Source organism: Drosophila obscura, unplaced genomic scaffold, assembly GCF_018151105.1.
Source record: "Drosophila obscura isolate BZ-5 IFL unplaced genomic scaffold, ASM1815110v1 contig_17, whole genome shotgun sequence".
Taxonomy (NCBI): Eukaryota; Metazoa; Arthropoda; class Insecta; order Diptera; family Drosophilidae; genus Drosophila; species Drosophila obscura.
The window spans coordinates 2,660,811-2,684,548 of NW_024542757.1; the positions used below are offsets into that span (position 1 = coordinate 2,660,811).

General features: G+C 45.6%; 1 protein-coding gene across 4 annotated transcripts in view; it reads right to left on the reverse strand.

Annotated features, from left to right (window-relative positions):
- The window catches only part of LOC111080135 (alpha-protein kinase 1), a 66,521-nt gene that overhangs the window by 32,634 nt on the left and 10,149 nt on the right, over positions 1-23,738 (reverse strand). For all 4 annotated transcript variants that reach the window (XM_022375595.2, XM_022375594.2, XM_022375593.2 and 1 more), the window contains exon 2: positions 12,605-13,417. In XM_022375595.2, the coding sequence (XP_022231287.2) occupies positions 12,605-13,381 (777 nt within the window). In that variant the 5' untranslated portion in view covers positions 13,382-13,417. The remainder of the gene's footprint in view (positions 1-12,604; positions 13,418-23,738) is intronic.

A 23,738-nucleotide genomic window follows, 5' to 3' on the forward strand; every position in this document is an offset into this window, starting at 1 on the left:
ACTGAGCAGGGGGATCTGCTGCAGAAGTACGAGCAGAAGCTGATGATGGATCAGCAAGAGAACAATCAGGCAGAAGGCTCAGTTGGTAGGAAGACTTTAAGCGCTTGCGACATGAGCGCTGCATCGCTGACGTATCAATCGAAAAAAGCTTATCATGACATGCGTCGGAGAACTAGCAGAAGATTCAGTGAGGAGAAGGACACTGCTAGTGCACCAGAAACAACGGATGACTACGACCAGTGCATTAGTATGGCAGTGGATGATATCATAGCTGGCTGCTCAGTCTCCGAGGCTGGCTGGTGCCACGAGAGTTGGATCGGCGACGATGGAGAGAGTCCTTTGGCAGGGGACAGCAATGCGGACCAATCGATGCCCGATAAAGCGGTCTATGAGCAGTGCATGAGCCAAGCCGTAAAGGAAAGCAAACAAGCAAGAATCAACAACGAGGCAACGAGTCATTGGGCAGAGGATGAGAATACGGGCCTAGAGGTGCGGTACAACAGTGAGTCATACGATCTAGCCGACTTTGCGGAGTTCTTGGAATCAATTCAGGAAACAAAGCGCATCGCAGCTTCCGAAATAGAAGCCTTGTTTAGGGATTATGTTAGCAGCAATAAGTCCCAATTGGAAGCGGATAGCAGCACCGATCGAACTGTCTATGACGAGTGCATGAATCGGGCCGCAGAGAAAGCTAAAAGCGAGAATCTAGAGCTCGCGGCTAGCACTTTCTCTCTTGATCCGTCTGTCTACAAGGAGTACATGAATCAGGAACTGGGCGAAGCTACTGGTGCATCACAGTTCAGTGTGTACACCCAGTGGATCGACGAGCGGGGGGTTCCTATTGACTCGAAGAATGAGCCAGTAGTCCTACTGTCCCAGGAACCAACCAATCTGTCGGCGGTACCTGAAAAGGGTGCCAACCAGCTCTACCTGGATGAAATTCAGAGTTTGTGGCACCGAGAACACGCCGCCACATCCACCTCCAAGTCCACAGATGTGTTCAATGCAGACCAGGACATGGACATGGACATGTCCACCGACGTGTTGATGTCGGACAAGGACAAGAACACGGAGACTGCCAACAAGATCTTCTTCGACAAAATGCAGAGTGTGTGGGACCATAACCAAGTGGACCTGGTCACTGAGTACGAACCCCAGCGCGATGCCGAAACGGACTTTGGCGAGTTCCTTCGCCGCGAATCGGAAGCTCCAGAGGCCATGGATACAATACAAGCCTACAGGCCCTTCAAAACCATACAAGTTCCCACTGATATGAAGGTCACCCGCAGCAAGGTATCCACAGGTCTGGACGATTCCCTGCAGAGTCAGCGCCCTGCTGTGTCAGTGCACATTGCAGCTGGCAAGGCGGGGAAGGGTATGCAGAAACGGCCAACGGATAAGCCCACTGCCTCCAAGGGCGACGGCAAGGGACGCCACCTCCATACCAAGCTAACGGAGAAGCAATCACACAAACTAGTGATTCTTGCCCTGCAGCATGCACTCGACGAGTTGAAATCTGGCAAAGCCAATCTCAAGACCAAGATCACCTTCACCGAGCCCTAAATAATAGTGAGCGAAGCAGCTGGATTTAATTACACTTCTTTTTGGATTATCAAAATTGACAAATTAGTTAAAATAGATTTAAGAAATTATGAAAAGTAATAATGGGAATATAAATACCACTTCAATACTCTTTACTATATTTATGTATATCCACCCCCATATATTGCGAACATCGAAGGGGATGGGGTACGTTTGGAGGGTCGTCCGATTGTACATTCACTTTGCCAGAGATTTCAGTGCGGAAAAGCTCAACGCAACGACAGCAAACACACAAAATGCGAACAGCAGACTGCGCATGTTTAAATTTAATTGAACATTTAGCCAAATTAAAATGCATTTTATTACGCAGACTCGGCCGTACTGACTTTGGCATGGAAATGGAAATGGAAATGCAAAACAACGCGCGCCCAATCAGCCAGCCAAAGTCAGTCGTAGTCGCAGTCGCAGCCGCAGTCGCAGTTGCAGTTGCAGTCGAAGTGGCAGGCCAGACTCCCAGATAGATATAGAGACTAGAGACTGGAGACAAAGTCTCTGTTGGAGTGCAGGCTGCTGACTGGGCCTAGGCACGCAACGGTTATTCGGTTCTCTTGGTTTTCCAGTGCCTGGGTTTTGTATTTCGGCTCTGAATTGTTGGCAGTGTTTATGCGAAATTTGGCACAGATTCGCCAGGCAGAGATTCGATCTTAAGGCGGAACTGGGCGAGAGGAGCGACACATGCATACACACACAGAGAAAGAGAGAGACAAACTGGTTGGCTAACATGCGTTCCTGCAATTGTTTAATAGCCTAATTAAAATGTGCGCGAGGGAACAGGTTGGTTGGGAAAGTCGGGCATAGCTCGTATGCAAAAGCCATGGCCTGAACCGAACTGAACCGAACTGAAAGTAGAAGCAGCAGCAGCCGCACCAGCAGCAGCTTGCATGACTGTCATGCATCACCATCTGTGCTGTGACGTGATGTGACATGACTGGATGATGTTGAGGACAGGACAGGACAGGACCGTACTGTACTGTCATGCGGGTGGTTTGTCAGCTGCTAATGCTCGACTTCTCTCTGCTTTCTGCTTTCTGCTCTCTCTCTCTCTCCCATCTCCCTGATTTTCATGTTTTATTTTTTATTTTTTCTTATTTCTTGCAATTACATTTGGCTGTTAATTGCATTATGCATATTTATGGAAACACCCCAGCCAGCAGCAGCAGCAGCAGCAGCAGCAACAGCTCTAGCTTCTTCTCCTGCTGCTTCTGCTCCTCTTCTATTGCTGCTAACTCCCACTGCTGTCCAGCAGCTGAGTCAGCAGAGGGTACAATGCCGGCTCATTAGCATACATCAGCGCGTTAAGCTCGTCCAGAGTCTGAACGAGTTACGAGCATAACAGGCATACCGCTTGTCAGACAGCGTCAGACCCATCCCCAGCCTCATCCACATCCATCCAATGTACAGCAGCAGCCCTGAGTAGCCCTGGCCCCCTTCCCGCACTAATTTAAATTAAAATGTGAAAAACACTCTCACAGGGATAAGGGAAAAAAAAACACAAACACAACGAGCGAGAACTGGAAAATGTGCATGGAAAATCAAATCTAAAATAGCTGCCGGACATGAAATAATCAAATTGTACGGCCAAACACTAGCCAGCATAGTTGTGGGAGTTGCAGGGAGCAGAGAAAATATGATTATGCGAGCATGTGAGAAGCGTTGCCTAAACGGATTTCAAATGAAATTTAATTTTATATTTTTTTTTTATTTTTATTTCTCTGATTTTCAAGTAAGCGCAAATTTCTGTAGCTGCTTAATATCTTGAGTATCTCTCGCTTAACAACCTCTTAAATTCTCTCGTACTCTCGCTCCTCTCTCTATCTCTGCTTAGTAAACTCTCATTCTCTCACACTCTCTCTTTCTGGGGCACGAAGCAAACAAACACCTAAGAAATGTCCAGCTCTCTGCTTGAGGCTGTTTTTTGTTCTTAGGGGTTCCATTCACACTTCTCTCCGAGTAAAGGGCTGCTGCTGCTGCTGCCCTTGCTGTGCGCCTGTTAAGCTCAGCCATGGATTTCAAGAGAAAGAGAGGAAGACAGGCACACACAAAGAGCGAGAGAGAGTAAGAGAGCCACCAAATGGCTGCAATAAATAATTGTGCCCACTCTTTCCATCCCTCCCGCACACCAGAGAGCATGGAGCAGAGAGCCAAGCCATGAAATATGCCAGAGAAATATCAATAAGCAAGCGGACGAAAACTTTCTAATCGCACTATAATTGCAGGGGAAAAAACCGAAATTAAGAAGAAACGAGCAAACGAGGAAGCGAGGCAACTGTTGCAATGTTGGCAATGAAAAATGGCGAACAGTAATCTATGTATTTGGCCAGCAACAATGTAGCAGTGGAATGCATGTATGTGACATTCATGCATCCATAACTCACAATCGAATTTGCATCCATTCGGAATTAAGAAACAAACAGCGACTAATAAGTACACACCATTAACACTGGACAACATGCCGCGGCTTAGTTAAGTGCCTGGCAGTATTGGGCCATAAACCAATTGCCAATTCACGCCAATTTATATGCCGTGATTAGCCCAGATCGACAGAATAAAATTTACGGCAATGACACTCGCACGACACTTTCATAATTAAGTCAGGACAAGGAGAGTGGAACTGGTTTACCTACCCCCTACCCCCCATTTGCCTACCATTCTAGTTTCCATTTTTCCATTCGAAAGCTGATCTGCAGATTGATGTGCCACTGCTCCTACCACTATATCGCGATCCCATCATTATCATCTCTAGTGGAGTCTATCAATGGTCGGGCAGGCAAAAAGCCAATTAGGCCGAACCGAACTTAATTCTGCTCCTGCCACTGCCCCACCCAATTAAGCGAAGGCGAACGAAAAGGCACAACACAGGACCCCGCATCGGTGGGTACAGTGCAGGAATACATGTCGTTTAATTGAAATAATTACACATTAAGTGCATTAATTATTTTCACATGCATGCAAACTGGGGGCCGAAAGTACCGAGGACAGAGCCAGTCCGAAAGGCGCCTGAGACGAAGCCTCGTGGCCTGCGCCTTTTGCCTTTTGCCTCTTCGCGTAATTATTAATTTAAACCATTCGACGACTCCGCTGGGTATCGTAGGCTATTACGACTTGCAACAAAAAACAGCAAAAAAAAAAAAAGCAAACAGCAACAACCACAACAGCAGCAGCAGCAAGAACTTGCAACAACCAACTCGTTTTGTTGCTGCCGTTAGCTTAGGTCATAATTATTAACGCAAAATCATAATTAAAAATGTATTTAGCCAGACTTTGAAATATGTTTTAGACGCGCCCAAAGGCACTGTCCAGGGCGAGACGCGTGCAAAGGACGATGGTCCGAGCGGAGTCAGTGCGGAGCGTATATAATTAGCTGGAAATAAAGCGTCTAATGTTGGGGGTGTGTTATCGTCTATGCCCCAAGGGGGGTGGGATTAGTTATGGCACGAATTGCAACCCTGCGAATCGATTAGAAGTCACTCTACTTTAATTGTCTACCAGACGGAAAGGAAAAATGACTTGACAATATTTAAACAAAGCTTCCATTTAGCTAGCAACTAGCTGAACTGTTGATTAAGCGGCCCAATAGCGTTACAAATGTATGTATTCTCTTTGGAGACACCAAAGTACATCTCCCGATTGGCTGCCATCAGTCTCCTCGTTTGACGCTGCTTCCAGTGCTCTATGGCTGCTGCTGCTGTCTCTCTTAAACTAATTAAAACGTACAATACCCAAATTAATTACTAAAACAGGTTAAGTTTGGCGCAATAAAAGCCCGCCATCCCAATATCCCTGTATGACAGTGTGAGTTTAGCTTTTGGCCACGCTGCTGCTGTTGCTGTTGCCGTGGCCGTTGCTGGATGGTGCTCCTGCACCTGCTGTGGCAGTGGCCGGGGCCGGGGCCGGGGCAGTGTCTATAGATGGTGCTGTTGCCCTTAGTGTTTGGCGCTTGAATAATTATTGCAGTCAACTACGGTTCAGTTCAGTTCGGTTCGGATATCAACCAGCTTTCGGGCACCCTCCCAGCACGTCAATTGTTTTACTAGTGGCCAACGCGGCGTATGTGTGATGTATGGTGTGTTTTGGTCGTGTGTGCCTGTGTGTGTGTGTGTGGGGGCGGGGTTATCTATGCAAATATAGTGCTGAATATATTTACTAATAACTATTTTACCTTAGCGACATGTGTCGCGCTTACCCACCAACTAAAAGCCACTTTTCCGGTGTGTTGTCCTTTTTGGCCAAAAGTTTTGCGTCATTGCTGTTGCCCAGTATTGGCCACGGCGTTCATTCCCCCACCACCATTTTTTTTTTAGTTTTTTATTCTTTGGTTTTCTGTGTACTCTGTAGCATCTGTCAGCTGCGGCACTCATAATTTATTGAAGCACATAAATTTCACTTAATTGGCACTGCCAATAATGCAGCAACAACAACAGCTACAAAAGCCACTAACGATGACACAAACAAACTATTGAAAAGTCCTTTGGCCTCCTTGCCACTCGCTGGATGAATGTATGTACATGTGCTATGCCACCCACCCACATGCACATTAGTTGCAATTAGTCACAAGACTAATTACTCTCTTTAGACGATGGTCGCTTTTGTCATACTATTTTTGTCGTCATTTTTGATGGTACTCGTATGTGCACACACGCTGCCAAATGAGTATCTAGGGGATCCGGGCATATCCTGGCATCGCCTCTTTGCTGAATGGAGCGTACATCTTGACAAATTCAAAGCTGTCTTTATGTTCTTCTTCTGCTTAATTCTGTCTTCTCATAACTACAAAAATTTCTCGTCTTTCTATTTATCCCATCCTCATCTGTTCTCCATCAACTGCATCTCTTTTTCTCTAATGATCTTCCAGTGCAGTCGTATTCCTTTTTTTCCTACAGTTTGCCTCTTGCCACAATATCATGTTACCTTCCTCCCACTCTCTTAAACTCATTAAGCAAACAAAATCGGCCTGAAAACTTGTTCTTGCCATTGTTATTTATATTTTTATTTTTTGTTTTATTATTTGTGCCACACCCAATGCAAAAGAGGGAAAAATTATGCATTTTTCTTGAGCATTTTCCATGCCATCTGTAGAGTGGGTCTGGCCGCATACTTCATTCTCCAGCTAGTCCTCTCTCCGCCTTCTCCCGCTCCCCACAGAGCTCATAATAAACGAATTAGCGCCTTTGGCTAAATGGAAGTAGAATGCAATTTCATTGCAATTATCGAGTGGAGGAGAGCTCCAGTATGACCCTCTTGGACTCTGGACCCTGGTTCCAGTACCATATACCCTCCTTTGCATGGCTAGGCTAAATAAACAACTGACACAGAGACAGAGCCAGATCCAGAGTCAGAGCCAGAGCCACAGCTAAAGCTACAGCCAGAGTTCCTCTACGACTTGGTCTTCGACTTGGACTTGGCCCCACAATGAGCACATAAAAAAATTAATGCTCTCTCGCTCGCTTTAAGCCATAAAGGTATGTCGGTCTCTGCCTCATGGCCAATTTCTTTTGGGGCCAAAACGCAATGCTAACAAATAGAAAAATTATCGCAATTGTGGCATCTCTTCTTTATGCCTTTTGGTTTTCCTCTTCCCACTTGCCTCTATCCTCTATGGTGGGTTTTTCCTCAAGCCAGAGCCAATGTGCATTTAATTTGTGACGCACTCAAACAAATGCACTGAGAGAAATGCGATTACAGATTAAATCGAGTACGGATATAGTTTAGGAATAAGCACAGATCACCATTCCCGATAGAATTCCAAAATAAAATGTTTGGAAAATAGAACATCTGAACATCTTATTGGATATCCCATAGTCTGTGCATTTGGTTCTGCCAGTGTACACCGAATTGTCCCGCTGATGCATAAAACATCAACAATGCGATTCGATGGCCCAAACCCAAAACACCGAACCGGCCCCCGTCTCCCATCCCGGCCATCATGTTCCTCTCTCGGGGGCCTAGCGTACGTTTTGTATATATGAAGGCCCGCAAAAGAAGCGCAAAATAAATGCCAAAAACAACAGCAATAACAGCAAGAGGCACCAATAATAAAAGCAACAAATATTATGCCTTTTGGCAACGTTTTTCATACTCGAACTCCAACTCGAACTCCACTTTCAGCCAGCGGCAGGCAGCAGGCACCAGGCAGCAGGCAGAAACGAAGCCACGAGAACTCATAGTCGGAGTGCGGTACGAGTGCGCTTACAAACATGGTCATAATCACGCGTTAAATTAATGAGTTTAAATGCTATTTTTGGCCTTAACTATTGCAGCCACACACAAGCACACAGACACGTTTAATTGAAGCCAAGCGGAGGCAGCCACACAGCCTCTGTGCCTCAGTTGCAGCCACTCCGATTCCGACGACTTCAGCTGCAACTTGGCCAAGAGACTTCGTCTCTTTTCGCAAATTATGAGAGACTCGACTCGGCAGCCAAGTTCAGGCTCAGTCTCTGGCTCTGGCTCTGTCTGAGGCTCAGGCTCAGGCTCAAGCTCAGTCTCAGGCTTTGGGCCAACCGGCTCAGAGCTTGGCTATATTAAATTTATTTTAATGCCAAGCTGCAACTCCAACTGCAGTCCTAGCACATGGCCAGTGGGCATGGATTTTCTCTCCCATGGAGTCCAGACCTGGCCCAAATCGCGTTTCGCTAATTATTAACCCATCCGCCATCCGCTATCCGGCGCCCCCCTGTAGCCGATCCTCATCGTGCGGCAGACATCGATGGTTTGTGAGTTCAATGCAGATGTGGAAGGAACCGTTTCTGGTGGGAAGGAAACCATGTGGCATATGACTAAGGAAAGGTCAGGAGGCCTGTCAATGGGCCTCCGCTTAGGTGTTGCACTGTGATTCATTCATACCAAACGGATAAATATTATATGAGCAAACAGATAAATGATTCAGATGCAGATTGAAACTGATAGATACAAATGGTAGTCGGCCGAGCGCAGCTCAAATTATGAATAATGTCTGCCAATTATTGGCCTGTCATAATATACTTGTTTAGTGGGAGAAATACAGAAGTGGGCAGCAGATGGTGCCATGTCGCTGCTGCCAACTTCTCTCTGGTCGATTATCACGCAATAGAAAATTTCCTTTAATTTATGATATTTAAAAACTGCAACCCCAAGAGGCCGCCTGATCTGGACACTGCAACAACCCGTTCATGTTATTGTCGGCAACATTGCTAATAATTTTTTAATGCCACCATAATTAAGACGAAGGCAATTTGCCATTTTGCAGTTTGTTGTTTTTGTTGTTGTTGGTGTTGCTGTTGTTTTTCTGTCTTTTGCGTAAATGAAATGAAATAAAGGTAAGTAAAACGAGAGGGTAGGAGGTATAGCAGGCGATAAGAGGAGGAAGGTGGAAGTCAGGTAGTTAGAGCCAGTCCCAGATGATTATTGGCATTACGTGGACGTGCATAAGTCGAACTTACTCGGCGATACAATTAATTTATACTTAAACACACACAACACAACGCAACACACACCGACAATTTCAATGTTGCATGCAGCTGGCCGCACAAGCCACACTACTCGCCTCGCCTCGCCTCGCTCGTCTCTCTCGCCATCTCGACACACAAATTGCTTGGTAATTTATTTGCAATTAATTTTGAATTAATATCAACGAAATGTCTGCAAAGGAATTTGGGTCTTGTCTTGGCTCCTGGGAATACTTTTCGAGTGGACAAAAAAGCAAACAAAAAGAGAAGGGTGCCATTGCCTGAGCCTATGCCACAGAAACACGAATATTATTATGGGACTTGCAAAAGGATCAAAATAATAATATAAAGATTCCTTCACTTACGTTCCTTCTCATCACAAAAGATCTGGTAATTTATCAATTTGTTCACCATTTAAATTACCCTCTCGTTGGGCGTCTCCGGGCCCCTCTTGCGTTTGCCGACAATGGGCCATCTTTTGGCTCATTTGCAGTCAATTTAGCACTCACGTGGTTAGTCATAAAAATATCTGCACAGAACATTCATTTAATAAGCAATTATTGTCTGCTCCTCTTTAAAATCTTTCTGCCTGCCAGCCTGCCCGCCTGCTGCTGTTGCACATACGCGTCAAGACTTTCAACTAATTACAAACGATTTACATGCAACACAGCTGGGAGTACGAGTACGCTAACCAGGGCCAGCGAAGAACATTGGTAACAAGAACCAGGCCACGGGTTGGGTACGGGTATGGAGATGGGGTAGTGCACGGGACGGGACGGGACACTGGCCCAGAGCAGGCTTCGTAGCATGGATAATCCCGCTTAAATATTTGCAACATTTAAAGTAAAATGCAGAAACCGGTTTGGGCAAACGCCACGATCGTGATGATGATGATGATGACACTGCAGATGTGAGTCCACACTCATACACTCACTCACGCACGCACTCATTCACTCACTCACTCACTCACTCACTCACTCACTCACACTCACACCCACGAGCACAGCTGAACAGGCAAATCAAATCCGCTTGGCACGCACGTAGAAGCAGCGGCCTCCGCCCTCCTCCTTCCTATGGACAGACCACAGACTGATTGCCACAGTTCATTGCGCATGCGTGGCATGTTCGTCTCCAACGCCAGCAGCAGTAGCAGTAGCAGCAGCAGCAGCAACAAAAAGGAGTACGAGTAGCAGCAACAGAAGGAGCACAATTTGCGATCAGCTTATAATTAGTAAAACTAAATTAGAGTACAAAACGAGTGGTTGTGGTGGTGGTGCACACCCCGTACTTTCACCGGCAACAGCCAGCACCGGCCAGAAGGCTTGGCCTGAGCAGCAGCCGACAGACATCAGACTGTGGCTCATTAGACGCCTATGACTCACACAGCGGGTTGGCAGCTTTCAAGTGCTGCCGCCTTGGCCCCAAAATACTCGGTCCAGCTGCGTAGTCAATGAGTCCGTGCGCCACTCAATCCCCCTCATAATTAGCTGTAATATATCTTAAGACAAGTCAAGCCAACCTCTCCTTGTACCCTCTACCACCGCAACCTCCTGCTAATGCTAATGCTTCTGGTTAGTGTATGGGGAGGGTATTTTAACTTACTCGTAAAGGGATTTAAGTACCTAATTCCACTGATATTCTGCGAAATGGATTCGATTTCCATCTGGAAATATTTATCTCCCATTTGGCGGCGAGTCTCACTTCCAATAGATTATCCCCTACTATTCCCCTTAGAAAGTGTATCATTGCCTCCCGTTTAGCACATTAATTTTCCAATGGATTATACTTGTGTCTTTATCTTTTTTTTCTATGGCCTCTAATTCGGTTTTTATTGCACCTGGATTTTCTTGTTTTCCACTGCGCCAATGTACAATTTATTTCTCAGTTAGACATATTTTTCCCCGATCCGCTCGTATCCGCTCGTATCCGCTCACTGTGTGTTTCTATGTGTGTGTGCTGATTATTTTGCGCTTATTATTTGTTGCCTTTGGAGCCGTTGCTGCCTGGTTTTTGTCTTTATTTTTATTTTATATTTTTTTCTTTAAGTTAATTTTCAATAAATGTTGCGGCTTTGTTGCTGCTTGTCTGTCCGTTGCAGTCGATTACTCATTTGACTGTATGAACACATAAATTGTATGCACTTTTTTTTTACTTTTGTTTGCCTATTTTTATATTTTGATTGCTTTATTTTTTTATTAATTGCTTTTTACAACGTTTTTGGCCAGGGCCTCCAAGGAGGGGGAGTGAGTGCCAGCGTGTGCGTGCTGTGTCGTGTGAGCTGATTGTGTCATTACTTATAGAGTGGATCGGATCCGATCGGACACATAGCGAGCTAGAGACAGATACAAAGCGCACCAAAAAAGAAAAACCACAAAATGCGAACGAGGAGATACTTGAGACCAGAATTGGACCTGAATTGATTTGCTCCTAGAATTGGGTCAACAATTTGCAACTGTTGGGATTTCATTGGGCATTTGAATGGGAATGCTATTGAGACAGGAATATTGATTCACTCTTACACTGTTAGGATGTATACAAATGAGGTTGAGATTTCCCAAATATTTCACAACTTTTTGTAAATTTATTCAATTGAAAAGTTTACCATAAAATGCCTGTATTGGTTTAGATATCGCCTGACACGCTTCTTCAGCCTCTTGCCTCTTCTGCTGATCCCTGCTGAATTTATCAGACCCATAATTTAGGCATTTTTACGAGCAACGACAACAATCGCCCAGAGCCCCAAAGACCAATGCCAGCCAGAAATTAAACCAAAATAAACTTGAAAATAGAAGTCGCCTTGATCAGCAGATCAGCGGCTGTATTGTGGCTTGTGGCTTGTGGCTTTGGCTGTGCTGTTGCCAGTGGAACTGGAGCTGGAGCTGGCTGATTCGCTGCTTAACTATGTGCCTGCCACAAGGCAACAAGCTGCAGAAACCAAAAAGAACCAAAAAAAAAACCACGAGAACCAGAGGACATGCGAAATTTTTATTTATTGCTGACAATTGCACAAAAGTTTCCCGTTCCCCTACCCCATACCGTTCCCTTCCCTTCACGTCTTCGATCAGTATTTTTATGGTCATTAAAATTGGGACAAAAATATTTTGACCGAGCTCTGAATTTCAGCCACAGTTTGTTTCTGGTTTTTGTGTGTGTTTGTTGAACGTTTCTAGAGCACGACTCTCTGCCTGGGGCAAGAGTTTTGAGCTTAGCGGCAGAGTTTGTGCTTTGCCCTTGATTGGTGGAGTTGCAACATTCTGCTGGCCTGCGCCTGCTGGCAGATTGAACTGATTAGTCGAGTCCAAAGCTGCGACTAATTAATGATCCGTCGCCTGGGCTTTGCATGCTAATTAAATTTGAGCGCTGCAAAGTAGATTCAGTCGCAGTGATGGCAGTGCAACACGTGACTCACGTCACTCCGGAGAGAGTTAACCTATGAGAGAGAGAGAGAGAGATATATGCATGTGTATATCCCTAACCTAAATCAGGGGCAAGCGTAAGTGCTATCACGCAACCATCTCCCATCTATCATACAGTTGCTCAATTCAGGAAGGTGGAAATGCAAATTCTCAGCGACTCACCGACTCGGTCTTGATGTTGAGGGTCATCACATGCGACGAGCTGTTGGATGAGGCCGATGGCGGGGAGCCGGGCGCCACCGCACCACCGCTGCAGGGTGACTGGGCGGCTGTGGCATGCATCAATGGCGATCGACTGCGACTGGCCAGTGGACTGGCCTCGCGCAGCGGACTCGCCACGGTACCGGCACCCATGCCCAATTGCGAGTAGGGGGATCCGGGCGACTTGTTGGCATTTGTGGAGCAGTTCGAGGGCACTACGGCGGCGGTGGTTGTGCAGCTGGTGTGGGTGCTGGTGGCAGAGCTCGAGGAGGAGGAGCTCGAGGAGCAGGACGATGATGAGGAGGATGAGCTGCTGCTGATGTTCTTGTTGCTGTTGTTGTTGCTGCTGCTGTTATTGCTTCCAGTGCAAATCAATGACTGAATTTTGGTATTGTTGTTGTTGTTGTTATTGCTGTTGTTGTCATTGTTATTGTTGTTGTTGTTGGTAGTGCTATTGTTGTTGTTAACACTTGCCCCAGCACCCGGCATCAAGCTGCCATCGCAAAACTCCCGCTTCACAATATTGTTTGCATTGCTGTGGCTGTTGCTGTTGTTGCTGCTGCTGCTGCTGCTGCCACCGCCGCTGGTGTTTGAGTTGACCCCGCCACTGCCACCAGGAGTGGCACCAATTGCCGCCTCGCAAGGCAACACCGTGCCCAGCATCTTGTCTAGCGTCGTTGTGTACTGTGACGTTGTCGATTCAGCGGCACCGGCAGAGTCCTCGCAGCCCTCGGCCATGTCACTGTTGCACCGCTCGCATCATGGGCGCCACGCCTGCAACAACAAGAAGGTGGGTGTCACACGTCATAAAGGTTGGACCATAAGCATACACATAAGCATTCTGCAAGTACCTCAAACCAACACATATACTCCATGGAATTTCCGATGCTTTCTGACTGTACGCCCTATACTCGTATATAATTTATTCAAGTGTAATAGATTCCAATTTAAAGCTACATTAGAATGAGCAGTGAGCACACATTCCCCTATGGAACTTCCTTTATGCCGCTCTCCTGCTGTTGCCTTCATAATTTAGAATTTACATTTATCGAATATATTTGGTGCACTTAAGGCCCCTACCACCCGCCGCATTAATTTCATTAATTATCCCTGTTGACTCACGTTGAACCACACACACACACACACACGCGCACACACAGAAACAAACAAAAACACAAGGGGTATGCCACACATGCCACATCATTTTGCAAATGCAAAACGCAACCCGAGTCTGAAGCTGAGGCGGAGGCGGATGCGGCCGAGAGTGCGAGGCTGGAGTCCTCTGCAGTCCATGCATGTCCGTGTTCATGTCCATGTCCTTGCCAGGCCACGACGACGGCGCTCTGCACTGGACAAGGAACGACTACTGCCCAAAGGGGCAGGATAAAGGAGGCAATGGTATGATGGATACAAAGGCCGAAGCATACGGGTGGTTGCAACAGCAGCAGCAGCAGCAGCAAGAAGAGCAGGAAGAGCAGGATGTGGGGGCAGTCTGCACAGTCGTAATCGAAAATTTTACACCTACTCTGCATTATAATTTATACGCCTGGCGGGACAACTGACCAAAGAAGGAGATGGCTGGTGGCCGGTGGCCGGTGGCACTGTGGCAAGGGTGTGTGGCAAGCATGTCTGGCAAGAAAGTTTTCCCTACGTACATATGTATATATACAAGAAGAACCAGAAGGAAAACGGCAAGACGGTGCCGGGTAGAAGGCAAGCATTTATATACGGAAAATATGGCTCAGACTGGGAAATTAATCCAGAGAAGATAAAGACTAGCTGCTGCTCCTCCTGCTGCTAGAAAGTTTTCGGCACACAGATAGAGGCACGAACCGAAAGCTCGAAATTTCGTCTGTGAAGATTCGTGCCCAACCCTAATATTCAATGCAAAAATCATCTGATAATCATCTCTCGGCTCGAACATATTCCATTAACTGTCTGCTCTATTACCATCCCAAAAGCACCCAGAGCCGGCATTTAAGCTCAGCCCAAAGGCGCCCAAATTGTGACAACAATTTGCACTAAAGAGCTTATAGAATACCTGCCCGGGCCACATCGAATCCCCTGGAAAACTAATCTGGAAACAAAGGAAACATCAATGGCAATGCCTTGACATTTGGCTTACACACACAGAAGGTTGCCCGAAATTTGGGCCTGATTCGACGAGTGTTTTTGAGTAATCGTGCGGTATGGGTGGATCGATGGGATTGGAAAGGAAAGGTCCTGGCTTTGTCTTCGGTTCTCTGTTGCATTGTCTGCAGGTCTACACAAAACGGGCGTTGATTTTAATGCATAATGCATATGGGCTCCTGCTTATTGCCTGCTCACCGTTCCCCTCCCCACCTGTCAGTATCCAGTTCCACTGTGTGTGGCATACACAGTGATGTTACTGGGGTTCTGTTGCCCTGCCAGTAGCCTCCCACTGTCGGCAGTGGTAATAATGCAAGCAACTGCACTCGGAACTGAGGTGGACTGGGAGTCAGAGTCCGAGTCAGGGTCCGAGTCATAGTCGCTTTCAAAGTTTCCGTAGCTCGGATTCGGACTCTCTGTTGGTGGGTGGGGTGACGGTGGGGTTGTAAGTGGGTGGTGTTGCATGTGTCGACGCTGGCCAGCCGGCAGCAGTCAACGAACGCACTTTTCCGGCCACACTGCCACAGAGGCATCGCCGTAATGAGCCCAGAAGCTTTAAGGGGAGCGGGCGAGCGAGCGAGGAATGTCGGGACTGTGCCTTGAAAGTTGGAATGTTGCACTACTCGTACATGCAATGCCGATGTCTGAGACAGAGGCAGAGGCATAGACCAAAGCCAGAGGCAGAGGCAAAGGCATAGCCATAGCCATGGCCCAGGCAATGCTTCGTGTTTGTAGATTTTGGCCAGGAAGCAGCAGGTTGGCTAGAGGGGGAGGGGGAGGGTGTGTAATAATTAATTTTGTACGTTGCATGCAAATGTCTGGCCATGGCTGGTCCTGGTCCTGAGCCCTTCCACCATGTGCCATATGCATAAGCAGCAAAAACAATCCATGAAAACAGCAAACAAACAACAGCACAGGGCTCACATCAATGCAACATACAAAATTATTTCAAGTATGCGTCAACAGCGAATGCCAAACCTACATGGATTGTGTGTGTGTGTGTGTGTGTGCAGCAGTATGTAGAACCACACGGCAAAGAGACGCTCCCAAAAGACAGCTGCTGCTGCTGCTAATGCTAATGCTGCAACATGTTGTGAAAGTTTAGACGGGGGCCACATGGGCTGCATGGCAACACACGGCAAATTGCAGCGACAAAATGTGCAACCAAATTAAGTACAATTTGCGCATATTAAAAGTCTGGCAAAATTGCACAGGCAGCGGCAACAGCAACATGCAACGCCAGCAACATTTTGTCGCTTCCTGCGCTTGCAGCAGCAGCAGCAACAGCAGCACCAACAGCAGCATCAGCTATGAAATCTAATCAATAACTAGAAAACTAGTAGAATTTCATGTAGCACACTAAATAGCACGATTAATTATCGCCATGCCGGCGACTATAATTCAAATCAAGTGCGCTTCATTTCCAGTGCAACATGCCCCATCCGCAACATGCACACACACTGCAGAACACACCGCAAACCAAACCGGTCTAATTATACTCATTTTCTTGGTGGCTGCAACATGTGGCACCACTGCAAGACCAGGCTGCCAGGCTATAAATTGCAATTTCCATGCAACTTTCTACTGGCCCCGCGCAACAGAGAAGCGATCGCAAAAATTTATCATTCAAAGTCGCCTCGGATCGACTGGGATCGCTTTGGATCGCCTGGGATCGAGTTGCATGGCAGGCGTTTTGTCTTCGACAGCAATTCGTTGGCAATATTCAAATTAATAAAATCATCAATAATTTTGCATGGCTTGGCCCGGCAAAAAACATGTAGAACATGTTGCTGCTACCGCTGTGGCTGCTGCTGCTGCTGCTGCTGAGACTTGTTGTAATTAATAGTCAAACTAAATTGTAGCACACTTGCCATCATTTAGAGTTAGGAGAGCCAAATGTGGCACAAAGCAATTTTTGATTAGAAACCAGTGCCCCGGACACTGTCCGCAGTCCGGACACCAAACAACTTCATTTTTATGGCCAACTCTTGGGCTATTAAATTTTTCCTTTGATTTGTAATTAGCGCAAAATGCATATTAAATAGCCAAACGACAGAAAAAAATCTCTCAAGTGCCACACAGCTGTGCTCTGCTGTGTGGAAGTGAATGGCACAGAGCTGTGTGTGGCAGAGCCACAAGGTTGGACAAGGGGCTACCGCTCGTACTGCTACTTTTCGGCTACTTTGCCACAGCAAAAAATAATCAATAATGCGGGTGGTAGCCATTACCCCTGCAACATTAAGTCATTGAGTTGAAATTATTTATGCAACATTTATTACGCACACAAACACACACCACACCACACGCTGCCGTGCATGAAAAGTTTTGCAAGTTGTTTGTTGCATTGTTTTAGGGTTGTTGCCGCTGCCTCCTGACTCCTGTCCTGTCCTGACTGCCTGCCCCTTCTGCTGCTGCTGGTGGGTGGTGTGCTGCAGAACGTGCAATTTTCTTAAAAATAACACACGATTACACATGAAAATACAATGGCTGATATATTATGCAAAAGACCAAGGGTTAGGCCAAAGTTATAGAGAGAGTGTTGTGTGGGTGTGGGTGTGGGTAGAGGAGACAGGACAGACGCACATATACGCATCGAACTTTTAAGTAATCAAGGTGTAGCAGCACCACTACCCATGGAAGCTTCCATCACCTCCACTGATGGAAGAAATTAAAATGGAAACAACAAGGAAATATTGTCGCAAGTAACGAAACATTTCATACACTTAGGGATCGATCTAACGAGGGCAGGCTACAAGATATATAGATGCAAATTGAAGCACATTTGAATGCTGATAATTAACCACTAACCAATGTAGTGCCAATATCTTGTATACCCCACCAAAAGGGTACAATGAGTGGCTGAGTGCACGGGTTAGGGGCTAACTGAATGCTCTGGCCCCTGGTCAACCAGCACACTCCACTGCAGACCAACCTCAAGCCCCCCCCCGTCCGTCCTTAAACAATGAGGCACTTGCAATCTGGTCAGTGGACTATGGCCAACGGTCTTTTATACTATTCGATTACTCGATTACTCACGTACGAGAGCCAGTTACGACCATTCAGTCGTACATGCAAAGTAAAGTATGTATATTTTCCACTCAAATCATTAAAAATATAATAATAATAATGAAATTTGCGTGATTCAAGCAGAGCACGCACGCACTAGGCGATGCCAATAACAGCGGCAACAACAACAAAAACAACAATTGGCAGTGGCATGCGGAGCAGCAGCAGCAGCAGCAGCAGCAGCGGCAACAATAAACATGTGCAACCAAACGCCCCCAGAGGATGAGAGCAAAAAAAAAAAAAAAATTGCCCGGAAAGGAAGTCAAAGTCATGCCCACAGTCTGGAGCTGAAAAATCAACCCTCTCATAGCGTGAGTCCTGCGACCATCACACACACTCACATACATTGTCCTTAATGCGCCGCGTAATGAGTTATTCGCATTTTTTTCTCCGTTTTGTGTTCGCCAAAGCTCGCTGCTGCTCCCCTAACCCTTCGTCCCGTCGATCGCCTACATTTCACGATTTTCATTCATTTAGAAACGGAAATATTAACATTGGAAAAATAAGGGAAGGAAGGACGTTTTTTTGGTAAGTGGAGAAGTTCAAATGTGCTACAAGCGATACCACCATTGTGATAGAATTATTCTATAGATAATCATTTCTAGATCAATTTATATTAATTCTACAAAATGTGCGTTGTGTGAGTTCCCAGTGTGTATTCTTTTCATCAGCACAAGCCGCACAGCAAATTCGTAGGGGCCCGCACCTCAGAGCGCTTGCCGAATCATTTGAATATTGCATGTCCCGCTCCGTGTTGCAGTTGTATAATCTGGCAGGAGGCAAGTGGAGGAAATGGCAGTAAGGGAGGGACTGAAGGGAGGGATGGAAAGGTAAGGGCAATAGGAGGGGGTGCAACACGAACCGCACACGACATCTAGACATGAGAGAGCACAAAACATAATTTTGCTAAATTAGCGAAAAACAAAAGAAATGCTCTCTTCAATGAGGGAAGGGCAGTCCTTGGCCTGTCCTGTTTTGGCTTGGGTTCGGCTTGAAAACTCCCCAATTGAGCACGCACCAAAATCATTTGCAATCCTCGCTGTGGCTCTTGCTGTGGCTGTTGCTGCGGCTAGGGGTGAAGCGGCGGCGGCGCCCCATAATCAACGTCTAAATATTTGGTTGAAAAAACGTAGGAAAAAACCGAATAAAAATTTGAATTGAAAACCTGCACTTTGGTGCCGGGCAACGGCCAACTAATTATAAAAAATGCTTTGCAACCCCCGGGAATGGAATGGAATTATGCGAAAAACCCTTTTTGCCAATTGCATGTAGGGTTTGAGTCCCCCAGTACCCTGTCCCCTGTGCCCCGTCTATGGCCATGGCCATGTCCGGGGTAAGTGATTGTGTACGTGCTCATTATGGAAATTTCTTTCTTTCGTTTTTCGTGGCACTGCAGAAATTAATGCAAAGCTCAAAACCGGGCAGTGTGGGTCGTTAATGACACGACACAGGGGGACCGAATCGGATCGGATCGGTGGCATGGGGCATGGGTTACGGCAAGCTTAGTGAGGGAATCGCTTGACAAAGGTTTATTGGAGCTTTGGCACATGCGATACGCGATTATAATTAGAATTTGGCTGCGGGGTTTTTGCATTCAAAGCGCACAGACGGACCAACGAACAGACGTACGGACATACGGACCTCGCGGCATGACATGACCATTCAAGGGTGGTTCTTGCCTTATCTGGGGTTGCAAAGTGCTTCATATTTTTGGGCTGATTGCAACAACAGTCACAATGGGGGGCCGCGGCAAGGCTGTTGCAAAGTGTTGTGGTAATCGAATTTCGAATCGATTAACTGGCTAACATTCGCTGGTAACTTTAAAGTTACCAAGCCAGAAATATTTTAATCATCTGAGTTATAGTTCTCCAAAGATTAACAACGATCAAAGCTTTTTTTATTAGTCAGTGGAATCAAGGCTCCGCCGTCAAAACTATTAACAAAACGCAAACGGCCCCCAAGAGCACTATAAAAATCTTTGCCATAAATCGATTGATCAGTGATAATTATCGAATGCCATAACGATTTGCATACACGTACATACACATACACATACAGCCATAGACATAGACAGCGCTTGGCCGTGCCTCTAATGAGCTGCAAACTATGAAAATGCAAAACTAAATGGCCAGCAATCGCTGAATGCCAGACAGCCAGACAGACAATCAGACAATCCGTCAGCTAAGTTGCATTCAAATTGAGTCTTTAGAACGCTTAATTAACTCTCGATAAAGTAGGGCATCGCGGAGACGGGCAAGGGAAGGAAATCAAAAGTTGCACTTTGCATGCGCCCTTTTGTGGTAGAGAGGAGAGAACTGCGGTGGAGGGGTGGTAATTAGGGAGAGAGTGACGGCAGTAGCATGTAGCCAGCATACACATTGTATGGTAGGTATGACTGTACCTGTACCTCGACACAACAATTTATAATTTTTTTTTTATTATAATTATTCATTTGCCTGACGCGGTCGCTTATTAAAAGCTACTTAACTACTCGGCAAACGGCAAAGCTCTTGCTGCACTCCCTCCCGCTGCACTCCGAGAACGAGAACGAACAATGACCAGGCGGCGGCCATTAGGAGCCCCTCCCTTAACCCCTTCCCGAGCTGCCACCCACACATGCCACATACGCCACAGAGCTCGTCATAATTACCACAAGTTGCATTTTGCTTACGGCGAATAAGTACTACATTTCACTCGATATGCAGCTCACGTAGCGGCACGCACCGCGCACCGTACCGCACACAACGCTGAATGGCATGGAGATGGCATGGCGCTTATGGTGTGGCATGTCATTCGTCCCCGCGACAACTAACACACGGCATAATCAAGAGAGGTTATAAATTTACTAGAATACTCCTATAAGCTGATTATAAGCTGATTGTGTTCGTGTTCGTGTGTGTGTGTGGGGCTTTTTAATTAACCTGAGTTTAGGGGGCAAGTCAATGACTGGATAATGGTCGAGTGCAACTTAGATAAGGAACGAATGCACTTGGCCATAAGGAACATCCCACACACACAAGGCCATATGGACAGTAAGAGTGTTCGTACTCGTACGCGTTTCAGCCATTCAGGCATTTGGAAGTGAAATTTTTGATTTCAATTGAAATAAATTTCCATTAATATTTGTTAATTGTTAGCTTAAGTGAAAGAGAGAGGCAAACAATCATCAGAATGTCGAGAGGGGCGATAGACAGGGGAGAGAGAAAGAAAGCAACAATCGTAATATTTGTTAATTGAGATTTGACCTGATGATATGATGGCGAAATGAGCACAACAACAACAGCAGCAGCAATAACAACAATAATAATAGCAATAATGGCAAACGATGTGCAAAATTGACGTCAACGAAAAATTTGCTGTTAGAAAGAAATTCTGTGAAAGTATGTTAATTAATGGAAGAAGCAGATCAGAACAGAGCAGAGAAAATAAAAGAAAGAGCGCAACTGTACTTTAATGTTTTGTGTCAAGTGCTGTAAAGTACGGACTGCATGAAAAGTGTTGATAAATATGGAAAAAACCGAGAAGGATGGGATTTGGAAACTAGAAAAAAGTAAAACAGACAAGGAGAATTTATAAGTTCACATGGGAATAACGTTGGAAATTTTCTAAGTTTTAATGAGATAATTAGGAGAGCCAGAAAATAGCATAGGAAAGAAAAATCAAAAAGAAAAGACGAGGGGCTGAGTTTTCAGTGTTGTATAGAAATTAATGAGTTTTTATAAAATTAAACATAACATCGGAAGGATGGGCTCTGTACGGGCTAAATAAGAAGAACGAAAGAATAGTAACCATTTACAGTGTTGAAAAGCAGTGGCAGTGTTGGTAATTGCATTTGCAGGCACCATTTTAGTACGAATTAAAAACGCCTTTGGGGCAGATCTAATGGGGTTATGGTAATCCGTGGTAAACGGCAAGTGATTGTCTCGAATTTTGCAGACACCTTTCTATTATGTAAAGACCCATAACCAGATGCCCACAAATCTGCGTAAATATTGGAACCGCTCCGTAAACCTTGCGGCGCACGACACTTGGGAATGGAGTTCCCGGCTTCCCGTCCCCAGACCCAGTCCCAGTGCCAGCCCACAAAATATACACAACGCCCAGCACTTTCAGCAATCTCAGGCACGATGCAGCCTTAGTACCGTCACACTTGCCTATAATTTGTGCCCAGAGTGGCAACAAAAATCAAATGGCACGCATGAAATTAAAGTTTAAGCGCGCAAACAATTTATATGTACGACGCCGTGTGCCAATTAATGTAAATTACGCGACGGCGACGACGGCAACACGACACCGACAGCAGCAAGAGGCAAGCAGCAACTGGCAACCGGCAACTAGCGAGTGGCAGCGATATGGCAACGCTGTCGGGCATCAAATGAGGCCCCCAAGGGGCGGCCGCTGCTCTGCTGCACCACCACGCAACGTTTTTTGAAAGTGCGCACAATAACGCCTGCAAGAAATTAGCAAACTGCAAACACATATTGTAAAATATTATTAAATGCGTCAATTTGTTGCCGTCGCACGGATACAGCTTCAGCATCAGCTTGAGCCCCCAGCCACCACCACCAGCCTCCATCGCCGACTCAATCTCAGGCTCATTAAGTGCGTGACGGCCCCAACTTATGCATAAATGCATGAGACATGAGACAAACTAAGCCTGTCAGAGCCAACTGTACCTCGATACGCGCATGCGCAGCGGGAGTCTTTTCAAGCGGGGACTTTCTATCTGACAAATCTGACGATATATCTATGTACCCATTCACACTACGATAGAGGAGTGTTAGTTAAAAGGAAAAGGGGCAGATGATACTAAGGCAACTGTACTTCAATGTGAGATTGTGTACTGCGGCAACTGTACCCCACCCCTTGATTCGATAATTTTCTATGGCACACTCGATTATCTAACATTCAGCTTATTAAAAGGTTAAATAACTTTGCATTGAACTCGTTATCGCAATTGCCGATGATAGACAGACAGACATACAGAGAGACAGGCAGGCAGTTGGATGGATAGAGTAATAATGCAAAAGGCCAATCAACAAAAGAGCGAGTATATTTATTTAAATGAGTCTAAATTACGGCTCATTGAAAACGAATTGTGAAGAAGCACCATCTATGATTGGAAATCAATACGAAAACACAAGCGGAACCAATACGTAAATTAATAAAATCTGAAATCAGTGAAAAACCGCCAGTAAATGTTCAATTTATGTGACAATAATTGAGAGACAGAGACAAAGAGTGTGAGAGAGAGAGAGAGACAGAGGGAGAGAAAGAGACAGCGATAACAGGGGCAGGCATCGTGTGGCAGGCACAATGACGACAATGAGGCAAAGAAAAAAGAAAAGAAAATAACCAATCAGGGCCATATTAATCAATTTTTAATGAAAGTCATTTAAATGTGTTAATTTTTTATGCAACGTTCTGCTATTGTAGGAGAGGGCGATACTCGTATTTCTCTTCTACTGTTTTTCTGTTGGCTGTGGTGTTTATTTTCTTGGAAATGGGGGCCCCTCTTAAGTGGGAAGAACTTAATGCAAATGATCTTTCCATCTTTCACTGAGTGACGCAATAAAGTCTTACTTTTGGTCTTCATTTATTCCAATTAACCAACCATAACAAAACACAATACATATTTATTAATAATCAGTGAAAATACGAGTAATTCAGCCAATTAACAGCCAACAACATTCCACCATCTGTTGGAGCACTGAAATCACAGAAACACAAAAAATCACAAAACTCGAATTGAAATCATAATTCACATCAGTTCTTTTTTCTGCTAACTTGAGTGGCGGCACTTCAATGGATAAATAGTTCTGGCGTTTGACTGATTTAATTATTGTAAAATACAAATAATAATAAAAAGAATCAAAGCCAATAGGGGTAATTATGTAAA